The sequence below is a fragment of the Cydia strobilella genome, chromosome 18, assembly GCF_947568885.1.
Source record: "Cydia strobilella chromosome 18, ilCydStro3.1, whole genome shotgun sequence".
Taxonomy (NCBI): domain Eukaryota; kingdom Metazoa; phylum Arthropoda; class Insecta; order Lepidoptera; family Tortricidae; genus Cydia; species Cydia strobilella.
In genome coordinates this window covers 7,494,223-7,512,022 of record NC_086058.1, presented here as the reverse complement: position 1 = coordinate 7,512,022, position 17,800 = coordinate 7,494,223, and the positions used below count along the sequence as shown (strand labels likewise).

Genomic DNA, 17,800 nt, shown 5'->3' with positions numbered 1-17,800 from the left:
ATACTCTCGGCCGAAGCTCTGAGTATAGGACGGCCGAATCAAAATATTCTTTTTTTTAAAAAAGGTTCCCAAAAATACATTTTAAATATTTATTATATGTACTTGCAATGCAATTTTTTCATAGTTATTTTAGTGTAATTTGATATTCGATATATTTGATATTCGATATATTTTGATATACGCAATAATTGACCCACTACCGAATATTTGGTAAAGTGGACGAATAGGCCGAATACCGAATAGTTGCCGAATATTCGTGGTATCTCTAATCTACATGATGATATTTTAGGGTTCCGTACCCAAAGGGTAAAAACGGGACCCTATTACTAAGACTCCGCTGTCTGTCTGTCTATCTGTCCGTCTGTCACCAGGCTGTATCTCACGAACCGCGATAGCTAGACACTTGAAATTTTCACAGATGATGTATTTCTGTTGCCGCTATAACAACAAATACTAAAAACAGAATAAAATCAATATTTAAGTGGGGCTCCCATACAACAAACGTGATTTTTTTGCCGTTTTATTGCGTAATGGTACGGAACCCTTCGTGTGCGAGCCCAACTCGCACTAGGCCGGTTTTATATCATTCGCCCTTGCGTGTCGCACGCGCAAATAGGTACCTACATATACGGACAAGTGCAAAATGCACGCGCGAATTTTGGTATCAAAATGTAAGTTTGAATAGGCCTCCCGGTAATCGGACAGCAAAGGTCATTAACATCCCATCACGCTGTGCTGCATCTGTTCATCTTAACCTGACTGCACTTAATATGCACATGTTACATTTTTTCTTTTTCCTTTTCATACCTTTTTTCTTTGAACTTTACGCACATAACTGAGTGAGTTATCGAGGCGCGCGTTTTGAGTTGTGGCACAGACGTAGCAACTATGGCCCGGTCAATCCTCGTAAGACCTTACTTTAATGTCCGAGTATGTAATTTAAACTAATTTTAAACAAAACAAGAGTTGCTTTTTCTTTTGTTTTGTTCGATATCAAAACAAAGAAATTCAACTATATTTCCTTAATTTTTTTTTAGGATACTAAGTCACTGGAGTATCACACCTACTGCAGAGCAGAATCCTTTTTCTTACACTAATGATTGTACCCCAAAAAAAAAGAAGAGGAGGGAAACTTTATTTCTCTAATGTTAAAGGTTAATATGGAGAAGACTGGCATAAAAAAAATTGCAGATAAGACCGTCATAGGGCAAGAATATTTGTATACGTATTTACGACGCTCAAACACAGTCAGAAAGGAAGAGCTTCACTCCTTCTCATCTACTGATCTTCTGTAAGTGGACAATGTGGACAAATGCAGGAGTTAAAAGCGACGAAAGAGCTTGTAGATGGTATTCCCTTATAGACGGACTTCTCTACATTGACCTTATTTCCTTTTCATGTTAGTGTTCATATTATGAAGATAAACACCAAAATGTTATAAAATAGTTCATCTCGGAAATGCATCAACGTCACAAACGCGGCTATAAATTTTCGAAACTCGCCATTCAACGTGTGCCAAAAATTACAAGGTCGCGTGCAACTGAGTCATTTACAAAGATCTTCCGGCTCTTTTTACCACAGGATGGCTCCGTCTTCACTTTTACTTTTACAAACGTTAAATGCATCAGTGTTAAATAAACCGGAGAAGTGCGAGTCGGACCCGCCCACCGAGGGTTCCGTACTTTTTAGTAGGTATTTGTTTTTAAAGCGGCAACAGAAATACATTATCAGTTAAAAATTTCAACGGTCTAGCTATCACGGTTCCATGAGATACAGCCTGGTGACAGACATACAGACGGACGGACAGACGAACAGTGGAGTCTTAATAGTAATAGGGTCCCGTTTTTACCCTTTGGGTACGGAACCCTAAAAAGTATGGCATTTAACTAGAAGTTAGCAAAACAGTAAATATAAGTAGGTAAGGAAATAAACTTTAACAAAGCAATCTTGCTAAATTATGTCAAATACGTACGCTATAATGATAGGCCGGATTAATTTGAGCTAGCAAGTATAAAACAAATTGTCTCCTAACATTACGAATATTATACCCAAGTTAAATGCGGGCGAAGCTACGCGCCATAACAATCGTTAAATCCATATTATTTCTTTTATTTGTAATTTTCCTTAACTCGGCGGTTGTCTTGTCTGAGAATAAATGATAGCATAATATTTGTCCTCCCCCTGGCCATCTGTTGAATCCCGACATGACCCGGATATGAGATCCATAGATTTTTGCACGAGTTAAATTTGCATATTCAATCTGGGCCTGAATGTTGATAGTCGTGGTAAATATTTAATATAATTCAAGTTAAACTACGAAATTGTATATTTAATTTGGTATAGGTGATCGAATTTTAATCGAATTTAAACTGTTGTGAGACATACTAACATTAAATAAATTCACGGTCGCGCGAGTGACTAAAACAAGTGAGTCTAAACCGTGAAATTATTTAATGTTGGTATAGGTGCGTTTTAGCACCGCTTCCGCATAACTTATACCCATCTATTTGAGGTAGTAGGACCATTGCCCTACGCCTATACGTGTCTTCAGATTGTACTGTTCGTATAATATTATTAAATACAGTTAAATAAATTACATTAAACTATCGTAGCGTATCGTATCCCAGCCGCCCGCGACCGTCGACGTCCGAATGCTGTGTTCGTTCTTAAATGTATGTTCCTTAAATAAGTACAAATTTCAATCCGGAATAGAAACTCGCAAGACAGGAAACAAAATATTAATAGTGAATAACAAGTAGGTACATAAGAGTCTATATCTAAAACATTAAAATAGTTACCCCTCGTCTTGCCCAGTATTCTGAATAAATAACACTTTGGGGTCATCCATTAATTACGTCACACATTTAGAGCGAGGTAGGGGGGGGGGAAATGTGACATGTTTAGACACGGGGGAGAGGTCACAAACTTTATGACGTCACACAAGGGGGAGGGGGTTGCCAAATGTGACATGCGGTGTCAGCATGGTTGCATTTTTATCACCTGTCACTATGCCTGTCAGTTTCGCACTTACATACTTGTTAAAACGTGACAAGTATGGTTACAGGCGATAAAAATGCTACCGTGCTCAGCCCGCAGGTGTGAGAAGGAGGGGGGGAGGGATCAAAAATTCACGAAAGTTGTGTGATATAATTTATGGATGACCCCTTTTTATACTTGTAACCTGTCAGTTAAATGACTGAGTCTATTGAAAGGGTTATACGTTAAATTGTCTGTATTCTATTACCAATCAAAATCCAGTATCGTTATGGACTTTCATACAACTTTACCCCTTAAAACACGAATGTGAAGACTGTGAAGAATGATAATAGGTACCTAAAGATCGAGATAAGAAGAAAGATCTCATTATCTATTAGTTGCATATAAACAACTATAAGGTACTAGATATTTTATGTAGTTAATGCGTAGAAATTCCAAAATCTGAAAAAGTGTCCTTTGTGAGATCATTGGGCAGAATCCTCAAGTTTTATTTTTATGTTTGGAAAGAACGAATCTAGAAATACTAAAACACATTTTACGCAAATAACTGTATATCTATGGTTTAACTAACCCGTAAGGTCTTAAGAAATACTTGATCTAGCTAATAATAGAATAACAGCTATTAAAAGCTATAAAAGCTATAAAATGTGTAACAATGGCGGTTTTATGGCTTTTAATAATCGCGACAAACCTCTACGATCCGGTGACCACAAAAGCCATGACAATATAGTTCCTTTCCTGGTGTGTAGGTAATCTATTTATAGATGAAACCTTGCCGGCATGTAAGCTTTGTATCTATTAAGAATGTGTTAATGTATGAGCAATTGCTAGCCAGTACGAGCGAGTACGAGTTATTGTATACGAGTATAATTTTATATACATAGCTGGCCTGTAGGTAAAAGCAAAAATGTCGCCTTAATCAGGAATGCCAGAAATGATTATTTCTTCCTAGAACTTGTTAAAATAATGATGCACTTAAATTTTAAGCATATATTACCTTTCTATCCTGCTACCTACCAGCGTTAAAAGTGAACATGCTTTAGTGATGGGGTACAATTCAACGGTCGGACGAACTACTACCAATCGTTTTACCTTAGCTCTTACAGTTGACAATATATTTGCAATTTTGAGATTATTATACCATTATTGTGGACAATATGTCTAGAACTCTATATCAGATGACCTTTATATTTGCTTGCCACAAAAGGTTATAATAAAAAAAAATTACTGATGCAAGTGGTTTTGTTGGCTAGTTTCCAGACGCTTTCCTCGTTTCGGGCTAACAACTGTAATCGTACACTGATCGCTTTAATTGTTTAAGGACTAAAGGTTAAACCATTTTATGCGGCTTAAAATCTCTGCCTAGTTAGTCTGTTTGCGTTCTACTAGTGGAACCACTTACCCTAAGTGAGTTCTTGAGAGGCAGACGTCGCCGATCTTGTCTAGGTATTCGCTCGAAAGACTCCTGTGGGACCTACGGTAATTACTCTAACCTCGGCTCGAGCTGAGACACCCTCTTAAGTCATCGATTGAGCCTCGAAATTGAACTATTGAAGAAATATTTTTTATGTGATAGTCAGCAAACGAGCAGACGAGTTTGGTTCTGACCGGGGCCGGGGTCGGTTGTGTTCCTGGGGCCCTTTACAATGGCATTCGCAATTGCATCTTGTCACCAGATGTTGACCGTGTTGACCGGACCGTGATAGTTTTTACCGACGCGAGCATCTAGATATATTATGCAGTTTACGTTTCTCTAGAATATCTGCTTATCTCGAAAAACGTGGGTTGGTTGTATGTGAAAGTGAAACAGTGAGTGGCAATGTTAACAGTGCAATTTACCGGTGAGATTTTTCCATTTCACGTCTTTTAAATAACGGTCCGTTCTTAACTGTGTTTGTAGGTACACATTAGGTATTGTTGGGGTTAAGTTAGTGTAAAAACAAACAACTTATTAGGCTACAAATTGTACGCCTGAACCTTCCTCGGGAGTCGCCCTGTTGGTGGGTGAGGGCCGCATGAGGGTCCGCTCGGGGGTTTTTAGGGTTCCGTGCCCAAGGGGTGGAAGCGGGGCCCTGTCTGGACTCCGCTGTCGGTCTTTCCGTCTGTCTGTCGCCGGCCTGTGTCTCGTGAACCGGCTGGACGGTTGAAGTTTTCACGGATGATGTGTTTCTGTTGCCGCTGCAACAACAAGTACTGGGGAGTGCGGAACCCTCGGTGGGCGGGTCCGGCTCGCACTTGTCCGGTGTTTTGAGTTTATCCCGAACGTGCAGGCTGACGGACGCGGGGTTGCGGGGGGGGGGGTCAAGGAACAAAGAACTTAACGAAACCATCGTATTATTACTGACTGCGAGTGGTCAACGTTACCCTTCAAAAAAAAGGGTATCGCCACTTCACTACGCGGAATGAGAGGACTCTACCACTCAAATTTGATAGCTATGCAATTCAAGTAAGGTGCTATTTGTGTTTTTTTGTGGTGCTATTTGTGTATGAATTGTTTAAATGAGTGTTGTTTAAGTGACAACGTGCCGTCCTCTTGTGCTCGAAGTATGGGCATTTTGGTAGACTTAGTTTTTTATAATATAGGAGGCAAGCGAGCGGGGAGAATCGCATGATTGGGAATTGATATCAAAACGGCAAAACAATAAACAAGAGGATAAAATGCTACCTAGGACATCCTAAGACGCCCAAAACCTTATCTCTTAGAAGCCGCATATAATATAGCTACAGAGCTCCATCCCGGCATCCCTCTGAGTGGCTCAACACGGCAGACGACAAAGGCGAATTCATCAAAGCAGCAAGAGAAATATATCAACTGGACGAAACCGACAGTGAATAAGACGAAGAAGAACCAACACCTCGAATCGACGAGCAAACGGCATCTCAAGATGATATTGGCCTCGCTTGGCACAAGATGTTACGAAGACCGAAACGAAAACGACGAGAAGCATGTCACCAACGCTCTCCCTCGACGACAAAACCTACCCCACCTACCTTCCAATATTGGCTTAAGGCTGCATAGCCGGCTGATTATAACTATCCCTTTCCCATCCCAGAGCGTGTCACTCCCCATAAAATTACGTCCCCTGGTATGCCGGCTAGTCCGGAGCAGGCATGTTCCTGGCTGGGTGTGGCGTCTCTTGTCTTGTCTTGTCTTGTGATAGTCAGCAAACGAGCAGACGAGTCGAGGGATGGGAAGCAGTCATCGTCGCCCATGGACGTAAGCAACATCACAGGAGCCAATTAAGCATTGCCGACCCTTGAGAACCCTAAATACCCGCTTCTTGAAGAATCCCATGTCGTAGCACAAAGGAAATACCTCAGGAGGCAACTCATTCCACATTCTGCACGTTCTGGGAAGAAACGAGCGGGATGCCCGCTTATTCATGGTGTGCCATGTGTCTAAGAAGTGAGGACGAGCTTTGCTCCTTTGGCGGGAGGTGCGGTAATAGAAACGAGACGATGGCACCAGATCAAAAAGTTCTTCGGAACATTCCCCATTGTACAGACGGTAGAACATGCAAAGAGAGCCAACGTCTCTCCGAAGACTAAGAGGTTCTAAGCCGTCGGTAAGTTCGGGATTGCCGACAATACGAACTGCCCGCCGTTGGATGGAGTCAAGGGGAAGGAGCTGGTATTGTGGAGCGCCAGACCAGAGATGAGAACAGTACTCCAATTATGCAAGAGCCGAGAAAATATGAAACGTAGTCGAATTACGTAAGCTTATTTCCTCTTAGCTTTGCTTCTGGTCAACAGGCGTTTCATGATCAACGTTCAAATATTCTGGGAGTAGGCTTGAGATATTTCGTACAACAACTACAACAAGTCTACCTTTATAAAAAATACATATCTAACGAGGAGGGCGCGCTGAAATTGGCCCCAAAGAAAACACGTAAATAATTTTTGGATTCAACTTATTTGGCGCAAAGGAATGTTATTTATCATTATCACCGTGGCTTCATGGAAGCCTCGACTTAAAGTATGTTCCGAACCGCACTAGCACTAGCAACAATCTAATATCTTCTGATTCAATTACAGTTGACGCAGGCGGAAATATAATTTCGTTCAGCTTAGGGACGTAATTTGAGTCAAGTGTTCGTAAAGGTGAATTTGGGAAACAGGAACATGCCATCAAGTTGTTAGCGACGCAGTCACGAAAGGGAACGACTATTTCAACCCGCAATCCTCACCTCAAAAACATTTACCTATCTATTACAAATACCTACCTACCAAAATCCATCACTAATGTCAAAACAAAACAGGCGCACTTATAATTATTATACATAATATAACGTCAATAATGATTACTTTGTAGATATGAAGACGTTAATTAGGCATACCGTAACACAACAAAATAATGGAATTACCATTGACTGCAGAGATCAGTCTAGCTATCAGTCTGAATATAAATGACTTGTAATGTAAATACATTGAATTAAATGTAACGACGATAACCTTTAAATATTAATCAAAGGACGTTACAGTTTCACAGTGAAACGGGCTATTTAATGCACAATGAATAAAATTATCCAAAAAATTCCGAACAGTAGGTAAATGCTGTAAAAATATAATAATATATTAATAATATAAGACGACCACTTGATCACCACATGCGCCAAGGCACATCTGTAGGTACTGCAAGGAAGTCAACCTTTGCACGAAGTAGCATGAGTAATAATAGAGAAAGAAGGAGAGGATACCACCAGCTCAGTGAGCTCCTGTAGAAAAAATCCAAGTCTAAAAATCTAGCATGACGGCGGGCGCTGGCGCTGCGCAGCGCTTCGGCGCCTAGCGTGCAGCCGTGCAGTCCTCCGCCGCCCAGCCGCGAGTAATGACATGTCGCGCGCCGCCCCACCGCTTACACTGACAAAGCTTAAGCTCGCCCCGCGAAAACCCGCCAAACCCAAACTCTAGTGCAGTGACAACTAGTGCATAATCAACAAAATGGAAACAGAACATCTTCACGTTCGTAGTTAATTTATTCAGTGTCGATTTAGTGTTGTTTTCAATGTTTGAAGAGCTTTGTTGCTCGTCATCTGATGGGTCTAACAATCATTTTGGTATGAAAATAATTCGATCAAAAGTAGCGATAGAGTACTTAAATTAACAAATAGGGCTGATTATAAATTCATGGTAGATTTCTTTAATATATTTTAACTTTTTAATTATTTTTCTAACATGGTTAAAAAATAATATACTAATCAGCGTTAGATTTTAGATAATATTCATAAATTGGTATTACGTTATCGCATGTGAGTTATTATTCTAACGACAAGATGTGTTTAGGATTAGTGATAATTGTCTACTAACGCGTGATAATGATAATAAAAGCTTACTAAGCGCAAACTGGGTTAAGTTGGTATAGTACTCATCGTTGCCAAGTAGGGCCAATGATACGAGTGCACTGCCAAAAAAACTACAAACTTTTGCAAGGTAAACTATTTAATGGGGAAATGGTTCTAGAAGTGTCTAACCGGCCTTTAAATTATGCAAAAATGACGTCTTTACGAAAAATATAAATAAATACAAGAGAGTATTCAAATGTTGAAGCCGGCAGATGTCAATTGTCGAGATTTTAACTGTATTGTTATGCGCGTGAAAGAATTAGCCGTGACTTTCTGGCACAAATCAGTTACTTTAAATCTTCTATGTTTGAATGAAAAATTAAATAATATGAATTTGCCGAAATTACAAAATTATCACCGGACAGTTAAAATTGCATATATGAGGTACGATTGATTCTTATAAAAATGGTCTCCGATCTCTCTATTCTCTACTACTCCAACATTTTTACAAAAAAAATCCTTTCCTAACTTTTGGGGCAATTAGAATAACTAAGCTTAGTTATTTATTACCTAGGTATGTGTATTAACATTATACATTACAACACCTAATTGAATCGTCCTCCCTTGATTTTTGCCTTCCTAAAACATAAATATTACTTTTCCAACTACTACTACAACTACTACACCTACTACTAAGTACTACAACTAAATATGCACAGCAATCATAATTATATTAAACGCGCATGCAGGTTGTATAATGAAAAGTGTATGAACGCGGATATATTTTGGCAAGATAGGTTAAGTTATCTCATTATTTGTTAATTTCACAGTTGTTATACTTAGATAGCAATTCATAGTATTAAGTTTATTAAAAAAAAGTTTACATACAACAACTATAGACATTGTAAGAAATTCTAGCTGACAGCTTATTTACCTATATGTTTTATAAGACTGTTTGTTTCTAAATAAAAATAAAAAATTTCATTGTTTAGCTAAATTATGTCGTTGTGCTATATATATATATATATAGTATAAACAATTTAGGTTTTAGTAATTACCTGTAGGTAAGGGTAGCAACATAATGTTACTCTCTTTTATTTATTTTTAATTTATTTCATAAAACAATGCAAAAAACATATGTTTAAAAGTAAGTAAAATGCTGTTTACAAAATAGTAAACTACGAGTAGAATTTAAAAACAAACATCCATAATCGCATGTCAACTGTTACTATGTCAAATTTGATTACGAAATCAGATATAGCGAGTAATGTCAATGTCGCTCACGGAGTTGTATAGTTAATTTGTTCGATAAATATGAATTAATCGTCGTACGTCGCCCAACACGTGACAGAACTAATATCGCTACAATGTCAATTGGATGTAACCAATACTTGTGTTTGCCAGGATTAAATCAGCTAAGAAGAAATTAGTGTGCATAAATACTCGAGTCTAAGTCTGCGCCTGCAAGACATGACTCAGTTTTTTTAAGACCATTCAGTCAAAGCTGGAGTTCCAAAACTTGTTAGAAATTTTGTATGTAGGGACAAGTCCTTTCCAGAGAAGTTTAAATTGTTTACTAGGTCAATCAACTTTTCCTATAATACGTTACCAGTGTTGCCAAGGTCAATCTTTAAAACCATGTTCTTACAGGATTTAAATTCAATAAACATACATTTTTATGACAGTCTGAAGCTAAGCTGGTTATTCATATTTGCTACAACATACTTACTTAACTGTGTACTATGTCCTGGCCTGGATGACGGGAAATAAGCATAAAGAAATAGTTGAGCCTCGTTTTCTCAAATTCGCGATTTAGGTACGAGTACACAACATCTGAAGACAGCGGTGTTTAATTTTTAACTCTTATCTATTGAATTTAAAAAAATGATTTTAGTAGATTTTACTATAGAATCGAGTCTTATTGAGTCTGGTTTAAAAATGACTCATGAAGTCGTATCATAAAAATTATTAAGGTTTTATCAACTTTAGGGAACTCCGCGCCTTGAATGTGCTTTTGGCGTGTTAAAATTAGATTGATATCGTGTTGGTGGCACTCGCAAACATACTGTAGAGTATTCAAGCAGAAGTGTGTATGAATTAAATTTCAAAACAAAGCTAGGTAATTGAATGACTTTCAGTGATATTGATGAATAAATACAAGCCCCGAGTTAGTTACTGGTGTATAATTACCTATTTTGATAATGGTAATGATATGGCGCATTGGATACGTTCGAAGAAGAATTTACCACATCAGTTGTCGTCGTCGCAGTAATAAGATGGTTAAAGCAGTGACATTATTTTATATCTTGGTATTGCACTGGTAGTACCTAAGCAGTAAGGTGGCTTCCAAACCGGAGGTTGAACCCCCGCTCGTATCAATGAGTTTCTCGAAACGTGTGTGCGAAAATGATTCGATATGTGCTAGATTCATTTCGGTAAAGGAAAATAACTTGAGGAAACTTGCTGAAGTGCTGACGTTTGCGAAATAATTTAAATTAATGTGTGAAGCCCCTAATCCATATTAGGTTAGCGTGGGGACTATACTTAGCTCAAATCGTCTTGTGAGAGGAGGTCAGTTGCCTAACAATGGAACGTATGAACACTACGAAGTACGGTATAGGCAGATAAATTAAAGAATACGCCTCTTTTAAGCTGGTTACAGTGAAATAAACTGACCTTCACCTAATTTACTCTGACATTAGCTAATATCTTAGCAAAAGATTTTAATTCAAATATAAGAGTAAAGAAGTTTTATATGGGTCGTATGTTAAAAGCGTAGAGTGTAATAATCACTAAATGCAATGGCAACGTTTAAACAAACAAATTACTCGCACAGTGCAACAGGCGTATTTACGCGAGATGCGGGACCACACAATGTTGTTAACTACATAACTACTGTTGAAACGCTGATAATCTATCGACAACCGGCAACCGGCCTGACGTTTACCAACTATCACGGGCTGATAAAGTTTGAAACTGGAAATATGATAGTGTTCGTATCGAATCAACTTTACATTGTGTCTAATAATAATAACTTCTTCATTTAGTCTTATAAACATAACTTTTTATTCGGAATTGAATTTACTGTCAATATGAAATCTTTTCACGTTTAGATATCCGATTTCTGTTGGTTGGACCCTTATTATATTGAAAAGTTTGAGGAATGATCGACTAGCTAAAACATCTCGTGTGGAATGCGTTGGTTGCCTAATATTTTAACTACATGTTTACCAAAAAAGTCAACTAAAACCGTGACACGTATCAATTTATACTAAATATACTAATACTAATTCGTTTTATTATCCGTCACCATCACTATGCAACAGTTTACCAAAATAACACCGTGATATTTTCCTCCGCCGTCTGACCCGATTCCATGCTTTTTTTTTGTTATTTTCTTCTTACAAATATAAGCGAGCCAGAAATCCCTACGTGTCAAACAATGTAAACACAAAAATATATATGTTTTCCGTAAACATGACTAGTCTGAATCTGAAATTGCGTTTGTTAAATCTCGCGTCCCAAACGAACATGACGACCATCTATATAATATTGATCACTATCGTATCGCGGAAAATGAAAACAAATATGTAGATTCTTAAAATTGGCGGCATATTAGCACTTACTTTTACTGCCTACGAGATATTCACCGGGCATGAAAATGAAAAAAAAAACACCTAAATAATATAACAAAATTACCATTTAAGAAAAATTTAAATTACATTAGCCGCCATACTGTCTGATAATCTTTATTTCATTATACAATTTACATACTAAAACCTTAAAAATATTTGTAACAGTATTATGGCATTTAACTTTAATGAGAGTCACTTTTTACGGGTATTATTTACTTACCTATGTTAATTATTTTGGTAAAGTGTGTACCTGCTAGACACTATTGTGCAAAACAATATTTTGTTTCCAGTGAAATTTTGTCATTGACAATTCAAATTAAATTGGCCAACCAAACCTGCGAACGCACGTCGCGGACACACACATATTGCCTTTTTGCAGATGCAACCTAGGTCCAATTTAATTTATTTCGAGTCAATTTCGAGCACAAGCGCTGGCCACGCGCGATATTCATTTGACCGAATCTGGTAATGAGTGGTACGCGGTTACGCTAATACATAGTAAAATGACAAACATCCTGTGATTTCGCATCGTGAATGGTTCCCGGTAACTAATACCTATCATTATGGATGATGATCGAATTTGCAACGGTTTGCGATTGTTATATACACTCGTAATTATAATTTCCAATACAGGTGGCTAAAAAATACGTTCATTCCCGTTGCCAGGGAGCTTTTGGGATTATACTGAGCAACTTTTACTATGGGACCAACAACGAAATCGCGAAAAAAATATTTACCCTCCCATATAAAATGGACCAGCCAAAATGTATCAAATTTTTTTATAGTAAAAGTTGCTCAGTATGGTTAATCCCAAAACCTCCCTGGCAACGGGAATGCACTTATTTTTTAGCCACCGTGTATAATGTATACATACAGTCAGCTACAGAAAAGCTACACGAAGGAAGTGCTAAACGATATAGATGATTTGGAGCGTGTTCTTATCGTCGAGCGTGTAGTTCTTCATATTTCAAGCATTCACTAACATAACAGCTTTTAATCTGCCTGAATTCCTTTGTATAGTACGATTATGAACTTTGGGTCTATTCTAAATTGCAATACCTAATGACGTACCGAGATTAGTTTGGAGACAATCTGGTTGTATGCGCTAGCTCGTACAAGCGGGACGATAAATGTGTGAGTGGTGAGTGTACGCTTTGCTTTGATATTCAGATTGACTTTTAATCAAGTTTGAATATAAATTATTGTCACTGGATGTAAGCGCTGATCAACTTAATAAGTTAGAATAGCGACTGATTTATATGAATTCCTAGAACCTACCTAACAAACAATTCAATTTGAAAGTCGTTTAAATTTAACCTATCATGCTTTCGCTTTCACATCTTCTGAATGATGTGAGCGAATGCGTGCATTCAAAGGTGACATTCAGATGGCGACTGCAGAGCGTAACTGTTGCGGCGTTAAAGCTGCTCCTTTGACGCGAGCAATGTCACTATCAATCTTCTTGATAGAATGGGTGGTGGATTCAACGTTCTATTTGCGACGGTAAAGGTGACATTCAGATGTCAGCTACAGCTTCATTACTGTTGCGACATTACTACTGCGGTATCAACGACGCCGCTGTATCTGTCAATTTCCTTGATAAACTGAGTGACGGATTTAATGTCATAATCGCGGCAGAAATGAGGCGACGAACATCGCCCATTTTATCAAAGACATTAACAGATACAGCGCCCGCCTCAAGGCCGCAGCAGTAACGTTGCAACAGTACTGCTGCTTCAGTAGTCATCCAAAGTTCACGTTAATACGATTATAATACAAATCTGCATAATTGCCATTAACGTATGCCGTATGCAAGAATAAACAACTAACGCAGCGTCTTACGTAAGCGAACAACTCGCGAAGCGAAGCGGAGCGGCGCGGCGCGGCGGGCCCACGGCGTTCGCGTTCGCAACGAGATCGCCCACGTAGTACTCTTCTATCGGTATCAAAGGATTGATTCACCGCGCCGCACCGCTTCGCTTCGCGTTCGCGTGTTATTCGCCTACGTAGTACGCTGCGTAAATACAAATAGTGGCATATCGACAACGCTAATTGCGTTTACGAATAAATCTGTGGCACGTGTTTGTCCACTAACGTTTTCTTAGTTATTGCATATTGCTGATTGACTATAAAATTAAGACAGGTAGTAATTACAGCTCAGTATTAGTTTCCTTCTGAGACAATCATGTCGTGCCTGTCGATCGATAGTTGTTTGCCTACAGATTCGGACGCGAGATTCCAAAACCAATGACGCGATCATGGTGTACTTGAAAAGTTTAAGAGTGTCGCTCAGTAAACACTTAAATCACGCGGGAAAGAAATGTGTAACAACCAGCGCGAAGTACTCACGAAGTAAGTTAATTAGTTTATTTAAGTACCCGTTTTAAAAAACAATGTTACGGTGCGGTTCATGTGCTCTGTTATTCTGTAATTCTCCACATGGAATAAATTATGCAAAGTAATGTGTGCGTATAAATTATTGCCAAATTATTATCCAGATAATATTATAGATTATACGTACGTGTTTAGTTAACAAATACCTACATATTTGACTGTAATTTGGAAAAATTTACAAAACCTTAGAACTATTAGTATATTTACACAATATATGTACTTACAGGGAGGTAGTTATAACATGAACAAAACTAATAATTGGTTAGTAGATTGTTTATTTTTAAAGAAACAATTAGGAAATTTAATGACGCTATTTGACTTAAATCGGATGTCATCATGTTTTGTAGTCAAGTTGGCTTATATTTAGGTAGGTATAACGCAGACTACCGGTCTACCCAGCAAATAAATTATTTTCATCTGTTCGGAAAGTTCACCTTTTATAGGCTGATAGCCGGGTGGAAAATTGCTTTTCCCGCCCTAGGGTGGAAAGTAATTATAATATAAATATGCCTGTGGCACAACTATTAATTTTCGAATTGTTCAAATTTTACCGTAATCTTTCTACGAATTTAAATTCATTGTTGTTATGTGATTTACCTATAATTTGTTCTAAAGAAATATGCTTAGATACCAATAATAAACAATTTGTTTAATAATTTGTTTTAAAGAAATATGTACTTACCAATAATAAACCTACATTTCTTGTTTCCTCATTAGTCGAAATAAAAAGTAGAATGTTCAATCAATCGTTCACTTTCCATGCACCCTTGGAATCTACTATTACGTTATACCTTGTATTTTGCACTAAGAATAATTGATATTTTATTGAATTCTATACGATCTATTGCATTAAATATATAACCACAAAGCTACTGTGACATCTTTATCTCATAAATTAAGTCTTGCGGATGGATAAGTTAAACAAATGTATTATGCCAGTGCCATAGTGTAAGTAAGTACGTTAGGGCGTCTTACAAAATCGTTTCTCAGTCTCTACCTTCCTCAACCGTAGCGAAAAACAAGTGACTGTCGTATTCATATACCGACCCGGCCACATCTGTTTCCAAGCTGCAAAAACACGCATGTTTTCGCTTAATAATCTGTCTCCCTTATCGTTTTGTAAGAAAAAGTGGGATCAGTTCCTAGTGGCATTGGCGGTCCGTTTTCTAATGCTGTTATTAGACAATATAATATATATTATAATTCATAAGTATCCCACACTCGAGTCTATGCTATAATTCGTATTTTAACCTGAGTTCTAAGTGTTAAATATCAAAATGCTAAAGTTGATAATAATACTATTTTCTGTTCTTTAAGGTAGGAAGCTACCTGCCTACTTAAATACTAACAAAACCACGACTCTTATTTAGCCAGTTATACCGACATTTAATATGCTATGGTACTTATTATCTCATTGGCCGAATAACCGAGTCACATGGTTTTGTTTATTTCAGGGGTCGGAAACCGGTATTAGCTCCATACAAAAATACCGGTATTATTACGTTCTTTTGTTTATAATTTCATTTTTAATGGGACGTTTTAATAATGCAAAATTGTTTCCTAAATACATGATTCAGTCCTACGTAATGAGCATAAAAAAAATCAAAACATTGAGCTATTTCGGGGTTTTTAAAAAATACCGGTTCCGAGCCCTGGTTTATTTACATTGATAAAATATCTAATAGAACAAACTATAGTATGATTATTATGTGCTTCTCGATAAATATGTATGTTTTTTCAAATAAAGTATGTATTGTAAAAGCTCTTATACTCATACTCATATATTTCATTGCGTTTCATGTGTACAGAGGATCTTATGATTCTCAGCCTCAGTCTCAACATGAACCCTGCCAGGGTATAATATAGCAACATAGACTACCAAAAACAAATTAAATATTAATAGTAGTATTACAAAATAACTAAACATCCTCACTTAAAAAATCTTGTATACAATATAATATGCTTTACTTATTAAAAGACGCTTTAATTGCAATTTAAATCTATGTATATTTGTTTCCACCTGTATTGACCTAGGAATTTTGCTAAATATATTGACTGAGATGGCAAACGGACCAGAGAGTGAATCATTTTCATGTTAGAGTTAGGCCGGGATAATCTAGTATTGGGTCGTAAGTTTGATGGACAAGAGTATTGCGGAAAAACCAAAATGTTGTTTTTAACGAAAGTGCTAACTTCTAAAATGTACATGGACTGCAGAGTTAAGAAATAACGACTACAAAGTAAATATGCGTCCAACTAGACACATTACAATAACAAAATATATTGCACCTGAGCACCAATCACAATTTACTAGCTTTTTCGTTCATAGGTAATGAAACCTTTTTTTTATAACTTTTGATTACTCCTGGGAAACTTTTACCATAAAGTATTCGCTTGCAGCTTTTACATTTCTTGCGTGTAAATAAGTCTGTTGGAGAAAATCAAATACTTGTATTATGATATTAGTGAGTAAAATAATATTACTATGGAGTATGTTCATTCAAGAACCATGATTGTACAGAATTGCATTTTTTTTAAATAATCTGTACTTTTACTCATCATCATCATCATCATCATGTCAGCCGATAAACGTCCACTGCTGGACATAGGCCTCCCCCAAGGCTCGCCACTCCGACCGATCCTGTGCCGCTCGCATCCACCGAATTCCCGCGACCTTCACCAGGTCGTCGCTCCATCTCGTTGGAGGCCTACCGGCAGTTCGTCTTCCGGTACGCGGACGCCACTCCAGAACCTTCCGGCCCCACCGGCCATCAGTTCTGCGAGCAATGTGCCCCGCCCACTGCCACTTAAGGTTTGCAATTCTCCGAGCTATGTCGGTGACCCTAGTTCTACTGCGGATATCATCATTTCTGACTCTATCACGCAGAGAAACCCCGAGCATAGCTCTCTCCATTGCCCTTTGCGCCTTTACTATTCCATCTTTATTTTTATTAGATTTATTTGTATGTCTGTCCATATTCTTACACATATTGAAATGCAGCAGCACTTGAAGGCAAAACGTTGCACATTTTGCAATTTAAATATTTTTCCTTATACGCAACTTTCAATTGCAATTTTCCTAGTGGAAATGGTACCTATATCGTACTCACACACATACATAACGGACACATTCACAAATAAAACCAGGTTCCCCATTATTTGTTAGTACTTGGACATCATGCCCTCACTCCATATTAGGACGGGATCGGGTGTGCTCTGTAAGCACTGTAGAATGTAGATCCATATACCTATACTAATTGCACGTATTGGTAAGGTTCTTGTTATCTGACATAATATGACACGATTCATGAACAGCACGAGTTTTATTAGTGCAATAGTGTCAGGTTAGTATTACCGATAGGGTGATTCACGAAAGCTGGCGTGGATTTTATGTCCGGTACTACCTACCAGTAAATGTTGACTGCTACCGTAAGTAGGTAGGTATACCGTACCTGTTTAAGTTTTACAGTCTGGCTAATGAAAGATGTACCT

At 37.8% G+C, this 17,800-nt stretch overlaps 1 protein-coding gene across 10 annotated transcripts in view; it reads left to right on the top strand.

Annotated features, from left to right (window-relative positions):
- The window catches only part of LOC134749517 (potassium/sodium hyperpolarization-activated cyclic nucleotide-gated channel 2), a 273,523-nt gene that overhangs the window by 165,422 nt on the left and 90,301 nt on the right, over positions 1–17,800 (top strand). Inside the window, exon 1 of one of the 10 annotated variants that reach the window (XM_063684473.1) lies at positions 7,816–7,959. The exons of 8 other annotated variants lie outside the window; for them this stretch is intronic. Coding sequence is in view for 1 of the 2 variants with exons in the window: in XM_063684469.1 (XP_063540539.1) it covers positions 14,173–14,266 (94 nt within the window). In the remaining variant the exon portion in view is untranslated. Of the gene's footprint in view, positions 1–7,815; positions 7,960–14,076; positions 14,267–17,800 lie in introns of those variants that run through there. One more of the 10 variants, XM_063684469.1, reaches the window with a different exon arrangement.